The following is a 20,730-nucleotide window of genomic DNA, read 5'->3' on the forward strand; positions in this document are numbered from 1 at the left end:
ATGTTGAAGTACAAAATTCGTTGGTACAATCGGAGTGTGTCCATAAGCTGCTTGGAATGGAGTCATGCTGATGGCACTATGGAAAGAGTTATTATAAGCAAACTCAAGGAGTGGTAGATACTCTTCCCAAGCTGCTAGGCGTGACTGAATATAATGTCGAAGCATTTCTTCCAAAACTTGGTTGTCTGGACATCTGATTCTGGGTGGTAGGCTGAACTGAACAGTAGAGTTGTACCCAAAGATTCGATCAGTGAAATCCAAAAGTGACTGGTAAACTTAGGATCTCTATCGGATATGATATTCTTGGGCAATCCATGGTGTCGGAAGATGTGTTGTATGAAGAGTTTGGCGATATCCGGAGCCTATGCACTTCTTTTGCAAGCAACAAAGTGTGTCATTTTGGACAATCGATCAACAATTACCATGATCTGAGTGTTACCTCAGAAGGATCGTGGTAGTGTTGTAATGAAATCCATGGAAATACTTTCCCACCTTTCAGTTGGAACTGGAAGAGGCTGAAGAAGTCCTACTGGAAGTCGTCGGCTTGCTTTCATTTGTTGACAAGATAAGCAAGATGTAACCATTTTGATAATGTCGCTTTTCATCTCAGGCCAGTAGTATGTTGCACTGAGTAACCTGTAAGTCTTATTGATGCCTGGATGGGCAGCATAGGGAACTACATGATGCTCTTTTAACAAAAGACGTCGAACATCCTTGTCATGTGGTACACAGACGCGATCTTGATAATACAGAAGGTCATCCATATAAGAATAGGATGAGAAAATCTTCTGTTCCGAAGTCGAAGGTTGATCTTTTGAAAGAACTTGTACTGCTGTGCCGAAGTCTTTATCATTGAGATACTTCCCTTTGAATGAATTCGGAACATCCACAGATAATGTAGAGATTACCATAGATGATGCTGGAGTTAACCTACTGAGAGCATCTGCAACTACATTGCGTAATCTTGGAATGTACGCAATGGTCATGTGAAAGTTGGCCAGAAACTCAACCCAACGTGCTTGTTGAGCGTTCACGACAGGCTCAGTAAAGATATACTTTAGAGAATGATGGTCTGTCTTGACCACCGAGTCGGCTCCCATGAGATAACGTTTCCAAGAGCGATAAGCATTACAATGGCAAGAAACTCCTTATCATAAACCGGGTATCGGGTTTGGATATCGGAATGTTTATGGCTGTCAAAAGCAATAACTCTGCCTTCTTGCATCAAGACTCCTCCTGTAGCGATGTCGGAAGCGTCGGTCATGACCTCAAATGGAAGGTTTGGTAAGCAATAGCCATAACTGGTGTGGTAGTGAGTGCTTGCTTGAGTTGTTGGAAATTATACTCTGTTTCGGGAAGCCACTGAAAAACTGCTATGCTTTTCAATAATTCGGACATAGGAGCTACGATCTCGAAAAACTGATAGACCTTTGTATGGTAGAAGTTTGCCAATCCGAGAAAAGAGCGGACATCATGAACATTCTTAGGAGTAGGCCAGTTTCGGATTACCTCGACCTTCTTGGGATCCACAGAGATGCCTTGAGCTGAAATAACATGTCCCAAATATTCTAGTTGGGTCGTGAAGAACTCACTCTTCTCAACGTTGATGTAGAGAGAATTTGCGCAAAGAACTTCAAAAACTTCGTGAAGATGTTGTTTGTGCTCATGTAGGGATCTACTGAAAACGAGGATGTCATCGAGGTGAACGATGACAAACTTATCGAGAAAAGGACTAAAAATGTCGTTCATTAGTGTCACGAATGTGGCCGAGGCATTATTTAACCCAAAAGGCATGACCAAACATTCATAGTGTCCATACTTTGTTCGAAAAGCTGTCTTGTACTCATCCCCTTCTCGTATGTGAATTTGATGATAACCTGAACGAAGATCAATCTTTGAGAATTGTATTGCGCGTAGAAGTTGATCGAAGAGGTCATCGATGCGAAGCAATGGATACTTGTTTTTTATAGTGAGCTTGTTGAGGGCTCAGTAGTCGATGCAGAGGCGCATTGACTTATTCTTTTTTTCCATAAGTAGTACAGGAGATCTGAAAGGGCCGCGATTGAGCCGAATGTGACCTTTGTCGAGTAGTTCGGTCACCTGTCTTTGGATTTCTTCATTTTGAGTGTAAGAAACCCGATAAGGAGGTTTCGACGGTGGATTACTACCGGAAATAAGTTCGATTGGGTGATCCACTGGTCGTCGAGGTGGTAACTGCTTTGGCAATTCCTGTGGAAAAATATCCAAGTAGGGCTGAAAAAAAGGTTGGTTGAGGTACTCAGGAGGATCCTTTGTTAGTGTCTCCTCTACTACCATAACCAACAGAAGTGAAGTCTTGACTTGACGTTTACGAACCCACTTCTCTACTTGTAGGGCAGAGGCAACTGGAGTTGAAGGAGAGTCCCTAGAACCAGTTAGCTCAATAAGTTTTCCCTAGTGGACAAACTAGATAGTATGGCTGCGAAAACTAATTGATGGATCATAGTCGTAGAGCCACTGTTATCTGAGTATGACATCGTACCGAGAAAGAGGCATGATGTCGAAGATCAACTTAACCGTATAATGTTGTATGTGAAAAGACAAGTTTTTTATCCTAGTGTTGCATAAGAAGGTAGTTCCATTTGCGAGTTCAATTTGATAGTCCATGGGACTAGGACAAGTAGTCAACCGAAGTTTTTCGACCATAGAACTAGCTAGGAAGTTATGAGAGCAGCCACTGTCGATGAGGATAGTGACGATCCTTGGACACAAAGTACTTGAGTGGCCAGGGAAGGTTCCGGGTTGCTGGCAAGGCTCATGTGGATGGTATTTGCCATTCGAACAGCTTTGCCTTTCTTGTCTTGTGCTGGGGTAGCATCTTCTGTTTGGGAAGTGCTAGGTTCCATATTGGAATTTTGCTTTGCTCGCTTGGGACAATCAAACCATCTATGGTTGCCCATACAAATAGTAACAAAGTCCTTTTGTGCTGGAGTTGTTTTTCTTGTCAGTGGCCGCACCTTTATGTTGGTGATGATGGTCGTTACTTTGTGAAGAGGAAGAGGCACGATCCTTGGAGGAGTGCTTCTATTGGGATCCAGCATATGATTTCTGAGACTTGTGGGGATCTTGAGACTGTCGCTGACCTTGATTACCCGAGTTTTTTCTGAATTTGGGATTATCTTAAGGGCGAGCACCTTTGGCCATAGTAGAGTTCTGTGTTCTATTAGAACTCTGCTTCCCTGTGTTTTGGAAATCGGTAATGTGCTCTACGTAAGCAATAGCGCCAGCTGTGGTGGTGATGTTTGCTTTGAGGACATCAATGCGTAACGAGGGATTTAGGCCTGAGATGAAAGCATGAAGGCAATCATCATCAGTTAAACCATCAATCTCCAGCACCAATGTGGTGAACTGAGAGATGTAGGAAGACAGGGAGAGCCCGTTTGCTCCAACTGTCGGAGTTTTGAACGTGCTTGGAAGTCTGCATTGGTAGGTATGAACTGCTTACGGAGCACGTGTTCAAAACATTCCCATGTTAACACACTTTTGCCGTCCTTTAAGCGTCGTTGCCACCATAGGAAAGCTGTATCCCTGAGAAGGGAGGCTGCCAAGGCAATCTTTTTGCCTTCAGTGAGGTCAACAGTATAAAAGTACATGCGCAGTTTTACGAGCCATTGGTCAACTATTCGGCGATTTCATTGACCAGTGTAGGCTTCCGGAAGTTTAATGTCAAGTCTTTTAGTTTTGGAAGCTTGGAGTAAGCGGTAGAGGGCACGAAGTTCAGTGTTTTCTACCTCTGGTGGGAACGAGTCCACATAGTCGTCCGGTGGCGTCACGTCATCCTCTGTATGTGTGGTACTGCAAGTCCTGGAGTTGTTGGACTTTCTGGACCAAGTCGGAGATGCTATCTTGAAGCTGGGAAATTTGAAGTTGAAATAGTGCTTCGCCTTGTAAGTTGACTTCAGGGGTCTTTTTGGGACTTGAGTCGCTGATCTCCGGAGAGGCTGCACGCGAGCATTGCGACATATCTAAGGTCCCTGTGAGAAGAGCACAAACCTGCGCTCTAGTTTGTACCATTCCTGAAAGAAGATCCGGGCTGCTCCTTGAGGTTGCTCATGTTGGAGGGGACAGGCGAGGCAGGATGGAACCACCCATGGAAATCTAGTAAAGGAGGTCCTGTCTGAGGTAACACTGGTGATGCCGAAGTGGGTGTTACTGCTCGTGAGAGTACAAGGGTAGGTTGCAGAGTCCACGGATCTGAGAAGGGATAAGGAGCTGCTGTCGGGAGTGGAGGATATCCAGGAGAAGGAGTACCTTCAGAGTGTAAATACTATCTTGGGGAAGGTAAAGCCTGTGCAGGAGGATATCTGGGAGCTGAAGGACGTGGAGAGTACCCTAGAGATGCTGAAGCTGAGGGGTAAAAGTCTCTCCAAAGATGGACAGCAAACTCGTGAGGAATATCGGGTTCTGGGTATCTACGTGTCTCGTGAAACACAACCGGGACTGTGCTGAGGAAGTAATGTAATTGAGGTGCCTCACGCAGAAGGTATAGGATGTGGTCCAAATCACTGGAAGGGCACGTGACATAGAAGACCCACGATGCAAAAGCTCCGAAATGGGCTGGTTGTGCACTCTGAACACGATATTGTGTGATAGATGATGCCTGAGGTGTCCTTGAAGGGACTGGGGCATTACCAGGGGTTTCCATGCTTTAAGGAGGGGGATTTCATTTGCTGTAATTTGATAATGAGCAGCAAATAACAATATGAAAGAGAATCCTTAGAAATAGAATGGAAAGAATCCACCTGGAATAGATTAGATCTGCCAGACTATGCTGAAAAGCATGTGCCAACGGTGGGCTTTGGGCTGGAAAAAAGTACAGCATCAATTGCGAGTTGAAGGAGGTCCTGATGTCGAGTTGGTAGAAGACAATAGTCAAGCTTCAAATTTCGAAATTAGGGTTTGCTGTAGAGGGAGGCGATTCAGCGACCAAACAGTCCGGTTGTGGGCAGAAATATGTCGCCAACAATGGCACAATCAACCAGTTGGGGCTTGAGCTGTTGATAGAGGCGAGGTTTTCTTGTACAAGAGGGGCTGGCTGAGGGAATTTGCTGTACAACAAGGCCTCTATTCACAGGCTGAGATGGCGAGGTGAAGAGATCTAGCAGGCTGTGCAGACATTGGCGTCAGGCTGTCACTCTTCAAGACGATGGAACGCATCCATGGCTGAGCAGAGGCTGGCGAACAGATAGAAGGCTGAGAGCATGATTGGCGTGACTATGAAAGGCCGCCAAAGGCTGAGCAAAAACCTGCAAACAGAGATCGGCACGCTTAACGTGGGCTTGGCGTGGGCTGGCAAGCAGGCTTGGCATGGGCTGGCAAGCAGAAAACGGCAAGGGAGGGGCAGAATCGGCCTGATAGACTGTACGGAACAGCAGGCGCAACTTTCGAGAAGAGGGTGCGACTTACGCAACGCCAAAAACCGATTTGTGAAGGCTGCAATAACTGCTAGGCCTTGCTTTTCCCAAAAATTAAAGGTTGGGTTACTTGGACACAAGGGTAATCTTGGGTTGGGCCTTAGGTTTAGGGCTGGTTGCCCTTTTTAGGCCCTCTAGGTACCCTTTTGTAGGGTGGTGCTTGGTGCCAAAGGGTGTGCCTATTCTAAGGGGTGTGACCCTTGGAATAGGTGTACCTTTTCATGAAGGGGGATAACCCTGTTTTAAAGAGGGGTGTCCCCACATGAAAATATGTGTCCTTTTTTCCACGATGGGATGTGTCCCTTGGGTGAGGAGTCAAAAACTCTTCATCAAAAGGTGTGTCCGATGGTGGAAAAGGTGCGTCCCTTGGTTTTGGGACAGCCCAAGCACATCAAAAGACACAATTTTTGTCGTGTCCATTCACATCAACTCGTGATGTGAGGGAGATGGAGAGGTCACTGATGACTTTAGGTGGGGTTGGCGCTAAAAAATTTTACGCTCATCTCTTCCATGCACAACGTGCGTGGATATCCTTCTAGCAAAAAGAGATGTATCAGATAGGCGCTAGAAGGTAGGGGGCATTTCCTACAGGCAGGAGCAAAATTTGCTCTGATACCACTGTAAGAAATCCTAGATTTGATATATTTAGAAATGTGCTAAGGAACAGAAAAGGAGACTAAAATAGCAGAGAACAAGGAATATTTGTATTGCTTGAATGTCTATAGTGTCATCCATACAGTTGGGCCTCTCTTATATAGAAAATGAAGAGTCACACATGAAAAGGTGTGTACTCCAAAGTGTATGTGCATGAAGAGGTGTGTACCCCTTGTGAAGAGTGTGACCCTTGATGAGAGGGTACATTACAATGGGAGTGTCTCTTCAATAGAATGTCTCTTGTGAAGGGTTGTGCCTCATAGGCAGTGTCCCGTCGAAAGGGCATACCCTTCCACAAGTGTCCATTCATCAAACCATCCATAAGTCTAAGGTATAGAGAAAGGAATACATCACAGATCGTGACATTAGGATTGCTGGAGTATGTTGGTGTATTCGTGATCGATGAGGGTGGTACCACAGACAAATGGTGCTACATGGATTGTACCTATGTTCCTCGATGGCTTACCTTGGTGGAGCTGGACTTGGAGGAGCAGGAGCTGCGGGTTCAAAGATTGGAGATACAGGATATCTCCGACTTGTTCCAGAAAACTTCTCTACAGGAGCTGATGCAGTTTCAGCATCGACAAGCGGGTGTTGGCAGTGGGTCGAGGATGTTGGGATTATAGGGGACGACATGGGGGAGGTAGACCAGCAGCATGTCTAGGACAAGAGAGAAGCCACGTGGGTAGATTCAAGGTGCTGCCACGTGGATAGATCTGACTGAACAGCGAGCATGCCATATAGGCAGTGCATGGAACAGCTGTAGCAGGTCCTAGACATGTACAGGGCAATTCAGAGGCCAAGGACTGGTCAGCAGCAGCATGTGCACGTCAGGCATATGGCTGCAGCCCGTGCAGCAGCATGTGGAGAATCAGAGGCAGACGGATGGAGCAGAAAACCAATCAACAGTAGAAGTTTGAGTGGGCAGTAGGCACCTGCCACATGGCTGTAAAGGGCAGCGGACTGCAGTCTACAGTCAGGTCAACAGGACAGTTGGTTGCGCCAGTAGGGGGCCGCCACGTCGCCGTCTGGTTGGCTGTTACAGACTGGGTCACCCCAGTCTGTATATCTGGTCGGGTAAACCATACTGTGGGTCATCCAGATCAGCAGGGCTTGAGCCATGGAAAGGGCCCCATTGGGGGGGCCTTGGAGGTCACTATGTAGCAGCAGCAAGGTCACGGTAAAGGGTGCAATGCTCACCGTTGGCTGCTTTGCAGAGCAGCAAGGAGGTCTGTTGGTGCGGCATCAAAGCAGCCCACTGAAGCTCCCCTAAACACACAGGCTGCCAGACGTTTGAAGGTGCCAGGAGGAGGTAGAAGACAGCTCTGAAGATGACAAGGGTCCAGATCTATGTAGTATCTTCAATGCTCGATGGTGGTGTGCCACTGAACACACTTAAGAGTGTTGTCCATCATTGGATCATTCTTACATGTTTTGCTGTTCTACTCTACTGTGTGCTCTTCAAGATCTGTGTCCGTAACACACACACACACACTCACACTTGTGCGCACAAAACAAAGGAGTGAGATTTGATTTTAGCATTGTGTGAACCTTGGGCTACGTTTCTATACATTCTTCCACTGTGGGAGCGTTGGCTACAGCAAGCAACCTCCGTCATCGTTTTCTCACAAGAAGAGTGGGAGAAAAACAATGCAGAGTGTTGTCGATGATCATCGGAACGACAACAAAATGTGGTGATTCTCAGTTGGCGGGTATGTTGAAGGAAGCATGGGATATCTTGAAGGACCTATACAAGAATAATCCTACGAGGATCCTCAACCTCCACCTCACAAACGTGAAGCTAGTGAGAGATCAATTGGGAGCAGTTGATCATAAGGTGGACCGAGTTCAGTTGCCTATATTCGTGTTGAACATACTGCTGAAGAGATTCAGAATCTAAGAACTAGATTTCTAGATTTCTCAAGAATGCAAATGTGTGCAATGCATACAGAATTTGAATGCCGATTGGCCCTCCAATGGGGGAAGAGGGCCCTCGTGAGAGTACTTGTTTCTCTTTTCAACCTACATGCCAGCTGGGAGAGAGATGGTGGATGACTGCAAGGTGAATAGAGAATGCTACGTGAGATTCACAATGAAGGGTGATACCCCTTCATCAATGTCCCTTGAGATCACTCAAGTTCTATCTTCCCATTTAGACCTACCCCTAGCCTACGACCCATGCATCTACCATTCAACGCACCTTAATGTACCCTTCCCTTCCTATTGCCCCTAGGACCTAGACACGTGGGTGCACATCTTTATTAATAAAATAAGTGTTACATGTCCAAATTTGGTTCCATTTGAAGCAGTAGCTCCAACTTGATGAGCCCTATCTATTCAGATGATTCACCATAACAATTTGGTCCGTCTCCATCATAAATACAAATACATGTTACACCATTAAATTGGCGTATGATACATAATAATGTTCTAACAATTTGGTCGGTGTCCATCATAAATACAAATACATGTTACACCATTAAATTTGTGTATAATATATAATAATGTTTTGATATCTACTAATCACAAATTAGTGATTTCTCTTGTCATGACACTCGTCAATAATAACCTACTCAATAACCTGAAACATATTCTCAACAAACTGGTCAGTATTAAAAAGATTCTCTCACCCATGTGTTATTGAGGAATTTGGACTTTTGATGTCAACTGTGGACGACTTCATTTTCTTTGAGTAGTATAAATGATTTTTCCAAGTAACCAAATTTGCTAAGGAGTGACATTCCCTCCATCTGTCATTCTGTTGTCCTCAACTGAGCATCGAAGATCTCAGGAACTTCCAGTGGTGAAGTTATGGAAGATGATCTGGTCCAGGATCAAAAGGATCTCATTGTCTTTAAATTCATCAAGACTCGGCTCTAGAGGTGGATCCCTAACATAGGGTTTGATCAACCTGATATGAAATGCATTGTGTATCGTCCAGTGAGGCGAAGGCTCAACCGAACTGTGACGTTGTTAATCACATATAACACTTGGAAAGGGCCATAATACCTAAAAGAGAGTTTGTGATAGATTCTTTTATTATTCTTTCGTATGTCCCTTTTTCACGGATTGCCAGAAGTTGCTTGTAAACTTAGAATCTCTATCAGAAACTATGGATTGGGGGCATCTTGTGGTGTCTAAAGATGTGAGGAATAAATAAATGTGCAACTTCAGGGGCTTTGAGGTTCTTCCTACAAGGAATAAAGTGGGCTTGTTTGCTGAAGCAATCCACAATTACCCAAATCATATCATGGCCTTGGTTTGTCCTTGGGATTCCAAGGATGAAATCCATAGTGATGTGTCCTCAAGGTCTTTCTGGAATTGGTAAAGGCTGAAGCAAACCTTTGGTTTTTTCCTCTATCAAGCTAAAATAAAGGCAGCACTGTCCTTTTTCATGTCAGGCCAATAAAAGAATTTTTCCATGGCTGCAAACATAGTTGCATCCGTACGCGTACGATCCTTTTTTCCGTATGGCCGTACGTACAGACGTCCATACGGATTTCCGTACATGACTTCTTCTTTTTTTCTTTGGGAGGGGGGATCGAGATGCGTACCTTATAGTATTACTTGGCTCCTATTTTCTAATCCGTACGACGTCCTTGTGAAGGCTCCTGAATCCCAAGAAAGGCCGTATGTACTACAGTCTACGCCCATGAACCGACTCTCTGCTTGCACACCAACCTTGCTGCCTCAAGAGCCTATTTAGGCAGCCGTTTGTCCTCTTCTTCAGCACCTTGCTGCCCTCTATTTAGGCAGCCCTTTGCCCTCTTCTTCAGTCCCGACTCCCAAGTCCCCTCAGCCCTTCGCTCTTCTTCAGTTTGTCCTCTTCTTCAGCACCTTGCTGCCCTCTATTTAGGCAGCCCTTTGCCCTCTTCTACTTGCTTTGGAGGTGAGTGGTCACCGTACAGTTGCAGCCCGCAGCCTACCTCTACACTCTACCTACTCCAAGCATCAAGGTAATTGCAATGGCTGCTCTTTTTTCCCGTTTTGCAGCAAGTGCTCTCTCTTTAGTTTATGCCATCTAACAGGGCAGCCTGCAAAGGCTTCAAGCCCTCTTTGGAAATTGTTCCTTTGCCCAATGCCTTATTTGCCCTCTTTTGCAAATATGCAGCTTGCAGATCTACAAATGGGAAGACAAAAAGCACCAGAATGGGAATTTGTAGAGGCCTTAAAGCCTTTGGGGAAGGGCCAATACACTTGCAAATGTAAATATTGCCCTCATTCATGGGATGGAGGACCAACCCGTATAAGGGCACATTTTCTTGGGCTCACAGGCTTGGGGGTTGACAAGTGTACCGCTCCTCCCGAAAATGTGAAAGATACTTGTCGAAGATTGCAGGCAAAGGCGGCCCTGAAAACTGCTGCAAAACAGCTTGTTGAAGATGTGGCTGATTTGGGAGATGCCTCAGTGAGTGGTACTGCAAGTGGAAATGCATCGGGCAGTGCATATGAGCCAAAGCAAAAGAAGTTGAAGATGTCAAAGGGAACCTTGGCCAAGACATGGGAGTCACAGGCACGGAAGGATGCATACATTGCTCTCCGTCACTTTTTCTTTGCAGAGATTCCTCATTGGAAGGTGTGGAGCCCTTATTTTTGGAGATGGTTCGTTCCATTGGCCAAGTTCGGCCTACCTTCAAGCCTCCATCCCACAATGTTTTGTGCACAATGGAGCTAACTAATGAAGCAATATGCATAGATCAAGAGATGCTACAATTCCGGGATAAGTGAAAAAAATATGGCTGCACCATAACTTGTGATGGCTGCTCTGACACTCGGCAAATGGCTGCTCTGACACTCGGCGCCGGCCTATAATCAATATTATGGTCTCATGCATATTTGGTTCAGACTTCTTGAAGTCCGTGGACACAAGTGGGCAGTATAAGTCAGGGGAGTACATCTTTGGGATACTGAAAGATGCCATTCTTGATGTTGGGGCTGAAAATGTGGTGCAGGTGTGTATGGACAATGCATCTAACTGTGTGCGGGCAGGAGAATTGGTGGAGGAAGAGTGGCCTCACATTTTCTATACTAGATGCACATGCCATTGCCTTGACCTCTTGTTTGAGGACATTGGAAAGCTTGCATGGGTGAAGCCAGTGTTGGTACATGCTAACATGATTGTGACATTTGTTACCCAAAAACACACCGTGTTGGATGAGAGGCTATACAATGGATTGCGCCGCATGGTTGTCAGTGATGAGTATTGCAAGAAGAGGGTGTCACGCACTGTGAAAGCACAACAGGTGTCTTCTATTATATTGGGTGCTTCATTTTGGCAAGATGCAAGACTCATTGTGAAGCTTTATGCACCTATTTTGAAGATCCTTTGTCTGGCTGATAGGGAAGGGGCTACCATGGGACTATATGAACTCACTGATCGGATGGTCGAGAAGATGGCAACTATTGATGCGATTGAATCCTCAAAGCTGGCTGATGTTAGAGCCTTGTGTGTTGACAGGTGGGATATGATGCATTCTCCATTGCATGCGGCAGCTTTTGTTCTCCATCCTATTTGGAGAGAGAAAATTCTAGATAGTGACAAGGAGGTGCACGATGGGTGGATGGATGCCATAGAGTGGTACACCAAGTATGATGTTGACAGCCAAGGCACCTTATGTGATGAATTGGATATTTACAAATCCATGTCATGCACATTTGCTCGTGCGATTGCAAAGGATGAAAAGAGAATGCACCAAGGGGTGAAATGGTGGGAGACATTTGGGACTCACACACCAAATTTGCAGCGGTTAGCTCTTCGAGTGCTCTCGCAAGGCACATGTGTTTCTCCTTGTAAGAGGAATTGGAGCACATTCTCTCTTATCCATACTAAAAGAAGGAATAGGCTGCTTCCAAAGAAGCCCGAGAAATTAGTATACATCCATACTAATTTGTGTCTCATTTCCAAAATCAAGGAAAGGGGATTTGAGAAGATAGAAGTGACCCTAGAAATTATCTACAAGGAGAAGGATGATGATAGGCTGCTAGCGAGGCAAGCAGATACAGAGGGAGAAGACATTGCAGCCCCTATTGTTACACTTACAAGAACGATGGATGTTGCTGCAGCTTCAAGTAGCTCTAGTCTTTTGGAGTTCCATGGCGAGGCAGATGAGGATGATAGTGATGAGGAGGAGGAGGAGGAGGGGCATTGATACAGATGATGATGAGGATGAGGATGAGCAAGAGATGAGGATGAAGATGCAGCTTGAAGCTTGAGCCTCATTGGTTGTGAATTGTCATGCATGCTTTATTTCCGGGCTGTGGCACACTGGCAGCCTTTTCTTTATGATGTTTTGCCTTTCATGTTTTGGTGTAGTTACTAGTACCTACTTCCTTTGATCATGATGTTTTGGTGTAGTATTGATTATTGATCTATGATCTATGATTCCATCATTTGACAGTGGACACTATGTATGATGTATCAAAATCTAGAATCCAGCTGACTACGGTCTCTGGAGGCTGGAGTCTTTCATGAATGATGAATCACGATTCACGACTCATGAGTGATGACTTTAAAATTAATTACAAGTTTCAATGGGTAAGATTAGGGTCACGTATGTTTCAGCCCCAAGGGCTGAACCATACTCCAATCATACTTCCGTACTCGTATGACGTATGCGTATGGTAACATATGGAAAAAACTATGGCTGCAAATGTAGCCACAACACCCCTATGACCAGCATAAGGTGAATTATGACTTTCTTCCAACACTTTGGATCTACCTTTGTTATGCATAGCTGGTTTTGCATAAACAAGTATCCATATCTAAGTTGATAGGCAAGATGAGTACCTCCAGTTATCAGATGTGCCCATATTTGTGAGAACTCAACATCTCCCGCATATGAGTCTTTAAGGGCTGTCAGCTCATCATGGTAATTGACTGAGATGTGATGGATCTTTGGTCTACGGGAGAGAGTGTATGCCACTACATTCTCTTTACCAGGGGTGTATTGGATCTGAAAACTGAAATGACTGCAAAAAGGTAGACCATTTCAGACGTCTTTCTCTAATCAGAGGCTGCTTTAGGAAATATTTGAGACTCTCATGATCAGGCTTTACAAGGAAATCTATCTCTAAAAGATAGTGCTTCCAAAGTTTAGTGTAACCATCCTTCGCGATCCCCAAAGGGCAATGAACAGATAACAACCAGCAAATACTTATTTACCGCCACTTAGAACTTTCCACAATAAACCAAATCAACTAAGAACACAACACTTGAGAGCTAGATCGCCCCCGGCATGCACCGGACACCAAATTAGCCCTAAACTTAGCGCCCCTTTCTATTTCTTTATCTTTTATTCAAAAGGCTTGCAAATACAAGAATAGCACCACAGTCCATTAGCCCACAGACAGCCAACTGAATAATCCGATTACAAGCACTTCCGTCCTACTACACAAGCACAAAAAAGGCATCCCAGTCCAGTGCAACATTCCATAGTGACCCTTCTTTCGAATCTGGCTGAGGGTTCTAACCTGGCAGCTCTAATACCCACTAGGGTAGTCCTGGCAAGAGAGAAATCAGCCCAATCTGTCTTGGTAGCTCCGAATACATGTCAAGGGAGTTCTAGCAAGACAGAGGCCAGCAAAACAACTCAATCTATCTTGGTAGCTCTGAATACCCGTCAAGGGAGTCCTAGCAAGACAGAGGCCAACAAAACAACCTGCTCCTGGCAAACAGAAAGGCCAGCTGCACAAAGCAAAAGAATCTGAAGGTTCTGAGGTAGTAGGAAAGCTCCCAAAAAGCAATCACCGATCAGACAGCTCGGGAAACCCTAGGAAAATCAGCAAACATGGAAACGCAAAATTCCCTAGCAAGATCTCTGGCACCTGGTAGGTGAAAATCAGCAAAAGCAACCCTCAAAAACCTGCTCGAAGAGAATTGCCAAGTCTTAAAGCAAATCGAGTTGCCTAAAAGCTCCAAACTGCTTGGAAAAGTGCAATTTTGATAGAGACCTAGCCTGGAGAGCTCCTAGAAAAAGAGCGAATCAAATTTGGGCCCTAGGAAGGCATGAACACTAGGCATGCAGCAAAAACGAACTGATCTGGGGCTCCTTACACAAAAACGAATTTCGTTTTTGAGCTTCTGGCAGCCCACCAACAGCCCACAGACTGCTTTGGTAGTCAAAAATCAGCAAGGCGATGTGATAGAATAGCCTGAAGCACTTTCCCAGCCTGTGACTTGCCTCTCCCTGTTAATCTGTGGTCTAGAAAACAGCCATGAAAGCAAATTTCGACTTTTTTGCTTGCTTTCCAAGCCAGGTAGCCAAACGTGGCTTCTAGAGCTTATTTTAGCTAAAGGGCCTTCCGTCCCTTGCCTTGGCCCATGGAATTAATTGCACAAAAGTGTCCTTTACAATTTTAATAAAGGAACCGCACACTCTCCATAGAGATGACCACCCCTGCCTACTCGGTAGATAGGGAGCGCACCATGAGCCATGAGATTCAAGATTAAGTGATTCCCTCCCAACAATTCCCCAGGCCCTCACCTGCGGAGGACAGAATTTGGGAGATAGTGGCCAGCATCACCACCTGGAACAGTTGTGTTTCACATTGCCAACTAGTGATGGAGGTTCGTTCAGCTGAGAGACAGGAGCAGTACAAAGTTACGGATTGAAAAATTCGTTGGTTGTATACTCCACCTTCCAGGGTACCCTAGGCAGTGAGCTGGGAACCCGTGAAGCAAGGCTGCAAGACAGCTAGCTTACTCTAAGCCTAACTCTTTGTAATGTTTTGACATTTTCACCTTTGTTTTTTTTAGGGATTGGAAGAGGGGGGGCGGGGGGAGATCTCCACTTTGTGATCTTATTTATATCTTTGTCCCAAAAGATTCCAATTACACATCACACGCTTCATAGTACCTCCCAGCCATAGACCAAGACAATTGCGAAGGGGCTCATAACCACAAGCGAGTCTTCATGCCAAATCTGTTAGTGCCTAACCTGGGAAATAATCGTGGAGCTGCAACACTAGACGATTGGAACCGCTTTTGGTATTATTATGCATTGACTTCACCGCTATAGTCTCATTCACAACTCGCTTCGGTTGTTGTGTCGTTCACCGCCCCCCACTAGTCCTCCAATTGTGAGATGTCTAAGCAAGAAGACTTCATGATATATCAACCTCCAAACATCACAATAGTAAAGCACGGAACATTCATACAACTGGCACCATGAGACGAATAATGTAGGCATTTTGGCAGCCATAGTGCTTCACATGTAAAAAGCTTGTAGACAACCAAGCTTCATCAGGAGTCAAATCCTTAACATGAGCATAGCAATGCAGACAAACTTGAAGGCTGAGAAAAGTGGTGCAGCTTAATATAGTCGGGAAAACTGCAGCTTCCTCTCTGTAGTAGAAAAGGGACCTAAAGCATAAAAATGGATTGTTTAGCCCCCCATTCTTCCGGATGCACATGAAAGCCTGTACGCATATGCCACTACAGCAGCTTGGAGCCGAGACTACAGGACTCTAGACAGCAGCTGTTCAGCCACTGCCTATTGCTGCCCATACGCATGTTTTTGTACCATGAGAGTGAGAAGGAAATGTGCGTGAACACCAAGATTTAATAGCCGACGCACAGAACCAGTTCAGAGTCTACGTAAGGTGCTTGAACTCAAAATTAACGGTTCTTCAACTCTCTTTCCGAGCTCAAAGTGATAGCGCTTGTTTTATTACCACCCATTGTTGCTTCCAACTGCACCCTGTGATCCAACTCTGCTAATAACAGACGACATGTTTAACCATCAAGCAGCCTCCCATTATACTTTTTCCAGGGCCTCCCTTTGTTTATTTATAAAACGGCCTGTTCCTTGAGAGTAAATGCAGAGAACTGTCATTGGCATAATTGCATGCCTTATGTACGGTTACCATTAGTCATTTTTCAATGTTGAAGTTATACCTTGTAGTTTTTTGAGGTTACAAAGTAGAACTTTGAAACCGTGAGCGTAAGTTACAACGTACCTTCGTTTTCTAATCCTACATATTCAAATAAAAACCGTGAGCGTACTTTTGAAAAGTTACAAAGTAGCTTTGTTTTCTAATCCTACTTGATCGAGAGAAGTTTTGGTTTCAGCTCGAAATGGTGAGATTTGGAATGAAAATCTATAGCCTTTCGTACGGTTAGAAGAATGTGGTTAGAAGAACGTAGTTCCAGTTGATCTAGCAAGATGATGTCGCGCATGCAGATGTTGACAACAAATCGACGGAGCCACTGCAGAGTTGTTAGTGCAAACCTCCAAAGGAGAATGTGTAGCATGCATGGAAATTATGAATTCAATCAAGCCGTCCTGCTCCTTCAGACGCCCTTTGCGCCGTAAGACATGAGCATCAGTGACGCTTCCGGCGCGAGAAATCTGTGCATCTTCTAGTGCTTCGGTACTAAGGAGCAGACTCCACTTCAGTTTATACTCGTGTCCACGTTTTTCTGCTGGTGGCGAATCTCCAGGCCTCAAATCTTCTGACCGCGAGAGGGAATCGGAAGCACTCTCAGCGGCGGCTTCGGCCGCGCTGCTACTGGAATCAGCAGCAAAAACGCCCCGGAGGACGGTGAAGTCAGGTTCAGGCTGGCAATAAGTGTCGCTAGAAACGTCAAGGGGAGGAGCTCCACCCAAGCGAGTACGATGGGAGTCGGAGTCGACGAAAGGTGCATGGGGATGATGAGCCAAACTTGAAGAACAAGAAGAGGTGGGGTGATCGGTGAGAGAGGCTCTGGCATGGAAGGCAAGGAGGCCATTGAAGTGGAAGTGATGTTTGGGATGAAAGCGTGGGGCGTGAAGGGAGCAAGAAGAAGAGCAAAGGAGAAGGAGAGGGGGAGAGGGAGAGGGACAAGGGCAGGGTGGTGATGCCTCCATTTCTTTGATTCCTTTTCAAAACACTAATGGCTCCCTGGATTTTGTTGCCTCACTCCCCTTACAATTGTGGGCTTACATAGTTACTCCTACTAGGGACTAACCCTCCCACTCCACCCGCACCCACCCTTTTTGCTTCTACAGCACAACGTGCTTGGACCTGGAAGCATCAACAAGCCCGTGTGCATTGCTTGTTCTTGTGTCACCCCCATAATTTCTCTGAAGCTTCCTCGAGATTTTAAAAAACGAGCGCTAGTGGTGGACAGCGTAGGAGCTACAGAGGTTGCCACATGGCAAGTCCTCCGTGCCACTTCTTGCGATGTTTCTTCGCTTTTTTGGCCTACCCCATGGGACGGTCTGATTGGAGGAGATATTTGCGTGCACTTGGTATTTGGTGTGATTTTTCTCTTACAGGCACTAGCATTTGGGATTTTGTTTTATTTGCATCATGGTATCCTCTTCCATGTTTGAAAAGGAGTTTTTCAACATTAAAAAGTTTGATGGGACAAACTTTTCTTTGTGGAAAGAACAGATAAGGGATGTGCTTATTCAAAAGAAGGAGATTAAATCTTTGGTAAGGATTGAAGCTAAGCTTGCAGATATGTTTGAGGATGATTGGAATGAGTTGGATGCATTAGCAAAGTCTACTGTTAGACTTCATCTTGTAGAGTCACTTTATTTCACAGTAGTAAATGAGCAAACTACGGAAGATTTGTGGAAGAAATTATGTGCCACTTATGAAAACGAAACTGCCTCTAATAAAGTTTACCTCATGAAAAGATTGTTTGAGCTACAGATGAAGGAAGCAGTCTCTATTTCTTCTCACTTGAATGAATTCAATATGATTTTCAGCTAGCTTTAGGCTCAGAAAATGAATTTTGATGCGGATACAACAAAGGTACCATCCAAGTTGAAAAAACCCAATCTTGGGTAAGTTATCCAATATTCTATTCTTCGAGTTCAACATCCAATAGAGGTGTTGCATTTGCTATTCTAGACTCACAACGAGTCTTCAAGCAAGGTATTGCGATATTGTGTGAAGAGAGAGCTAGATAATGTAGAAGTGCATGGGGCTATTGTTTTGCCTGCTAAAGGAGAAACAAGTGAAAGAGTCGAAGGCAGAAATCAAGTGACGGAGGGCCCAACTGCAAACTAAAGAGCCCAATGGTGGAAAGTCCCAGCAAAATTCCGATCAGCTGGAAGGCATAATGATAGGTGGAGGACCAACTTGGAGATAAAAGGATTGGGAATCCTTGGTAGAGGAGACGTAGCTCGCATTGGATTCAACAGAAAACAAATAAAGGGAATGACAATGAAGAAAACCTCAAAGAAACGGTTACAACATGGGGTCTCGGAAGGAGGAGAGATGTGAGGGGCAAAGCTAGGGCATGAATGGTAGGGGGGATGAAGATGAAGGAGTGTGCCCTCGCAATCCCTTGCATGTTCCTAGTGTTGATCTTAGATTCCCCTAATACACCATCGTCAACCTCTTGTGAATAGCCGATGGCCTCCTTCCCTTTACCTTTACTTTTGATTCCCTTAATGCACCATCGTGAACCTCATCCAAACAGAAGGTCTCCTCCATAGTTTTGCATTGACCTGCACACAATCAACTCACTACATAAGCACTCCAAAGATGAACCAAACATAACCAGTGAAAGATGAAGGTAGAATTATGAACGAGAAGTAGCATCATCGCCACATACATGTGTCTCCAGGTCCCCATACTGCAATAGTTCTACAGACGGATATGAACACAAAGGAATTAAACAAGACGAATAGATGTGAACATAAGAGAAACAGAAAGACCAAACTGAATGTGTATCAACAAACGTGCAAGAAGACGAAAGAATCAATTGACACCTTTTTGAAAGGCGTTGCTCTCGGTATCCATAGAGCCAGCACAACCTTCAAAGCCGGCCATGATTGCAGATGGTATGTTACCAATAAGTTCAGGCAATACAATGTCAACGATGCGAATACCTATTAGACACCACTTCCAAGTCCTTTATAGGGAAACCACAATGACGAAATCCCCAAGACTCCACCGTCATCAATGCCTCCCAGCCAAGACAACCCGCTGTGTGTTCTTCTTTTACCCATGAGCTCCTTTTGGAGTGCTGATTTGTATGGTTGATTCTAAAAAAAGCTCTCTTAGTTAGACTAATGGATCCAAGGTCAACCATCATAGTGGGAAGTGCTACACGTGTAGTGAAAGGAACATGTGACACGCCTTCACCATGGGTCAAGGTGAGACCAAGTTGTCACCTGAAGGTCTAGTCGTTTCCAAACTCTAGTACTTTCTTTCTATTCATGCAACCATTGGAGTTTGGCTACCACGATGTTTAAATTTTAGATAAAATCATTGTTGTCAAGGGTGTAATGAATACATGGTCTCTATAGTGTGATGTGATGTGCAAACCAATGATATGAATGCTTATCTGCCATCCATTAATCATCAGAGAAATGTGCTTGCATTACAGGCAAGCAAGAAACATGATTGTTTCCCAAGATGGCCAACTTTGGGGAAAAAATTGTCCTCCAATCGATTCACTTAGAGATTTGTAGCGGCATGAATACCCCATCAATTATTAGGAGCAATGGCTTTTATAACCTTTATATCGGTGTCTTGAGCAACAATAATGTAGCTCTTCAAGAAGTTAAGCATTTGAAAAATTCAAGAAGTGACTGGCAATGGTGGCAAATGAAACTAGAAAGAGATTGAAGACACTGAGGATTGAGAGAGGAGAGAAATGTCTATAGCAATGTTTGGCAGAGGAAAGTTGTATATTCAGTAATATTATCATGTATGAAGTGTATTTATTTTTCCCTTTGATCATGTACTTTGTGACTTGGATCAACAAGTGTAATTATTCAGCTACTAGTTCATGTACTTTGAGGAATGGATCGTGAAGTGTAATTATTTAGTTATTGGTTCATGTACCATTTTTTCACAAGTTAATCTCTACTTTATTCCACATATGTTGACTACTTTGGTAATGCTTTGTGAAAGCTATGTGAGTGCTTTGTGAGTGCTTTGTCAGTGCTTTGCGACTGTTATGAGATTGCTCGGTAGTGATTTGTGACTTCTTCATAGTGCTTTGTGACTATTACGTGAGTGCTTTGTGATTGTTATGTGACTGCTTGGTAGTGCTTTGTGAAAGCTATGTGAATGCTTTGTGAAAGCCCAAGACAACCCATAGATGTCCTTTATAGGGAGCCATAGAAGAACACACAGCGGGGCAGAGAAATCCACAAGCTAACTTGCTACGTAGCATCTTCACAAGCATTGCGACAACCACAAAGAGCTCCTGCTACCAAGAAAATAGCTCCAACGCACAGGTGGGCATGACCTTCGCCCCAAGGATCTACATGTAGAGGAATTTGCAAAACGACGTCGCAAGGTAAACAACTTAAGAAGAACACATGCCATTGAGAAAGCAGCTCAAGCATCCCTGCCTTTAGGACAAACGTAATCCTAAGGTGGTGCATCACTGAGCCAGCAACACGAGCCAACAATAACTACACCTATGTGAGGCCAAGGACATCTGCTGTTGCCAAGTCAACAAGTGGTGAACAGTCGAAAATGATGGCTTTACTAAAGCGAGAAAATACCCATGCAAATTTCGGAGATTAAGCATTTTTAGCTTCTCGGACCTAATTGCTAACATGTACCAAGAATTGACCTTTTGACTGTGCGTGTGTGCGTGCGTTGTGGTATATCGTGTGTGTTGGAGCACGTTGCTTCGTTTCCTCTTCCGTATGAGCCTGTTTGTTCA

General features: G+C 44.7%; 1 protein-coding gene across 5 annotated transcripts in view; it reads right to left on the minus strand.

The window, feature by feature from the left end:
- The window catches only part of LOC147893410 (uncharacterized), a 51,635-nt gene extending 34,667 nt beyond the window's left edge, over positions 1-16,968 (minus strand). For 4 of the 5 annotated variants that reach the window (XM_087386260.1, XM_087386259.1, XM_087386262.1 and 1 more), the window contains exon 1: positions 16,337-16,968. In XM_087386260.1, the coding sequence (XP_087242386.1) occupies positions 16,337-16,954 (618 nt within the window). In that variant the 5' untranslated portion in view covers positions 16,955-16,968. The remainder of the gene's footprint in view (positions 1-16,336) is intronic. The other variant, XM_087386263.1, reaches the window with a different exon arrangement.
- Positions 16,969-20,730: the final 3,762 nt, after the last annotated feature.

Source organism: Dipteris shenzhenensis, chromosome 15 (genome assembly GCF_047967505.1).
Source record: "Dipteris shenzhenensis isolate YYH24624 ecotype China chromosome 15, Dip_SZ_1.0, whole genome shotgun sequence".
NCBI classification, from domain to species: Eukaryota; Viridiplantae; Streptophyta; class Polypodiopsida; order Gleicheniales; family Dipteridaceae; genus Dipteris; species Dipteris shenzhenensis.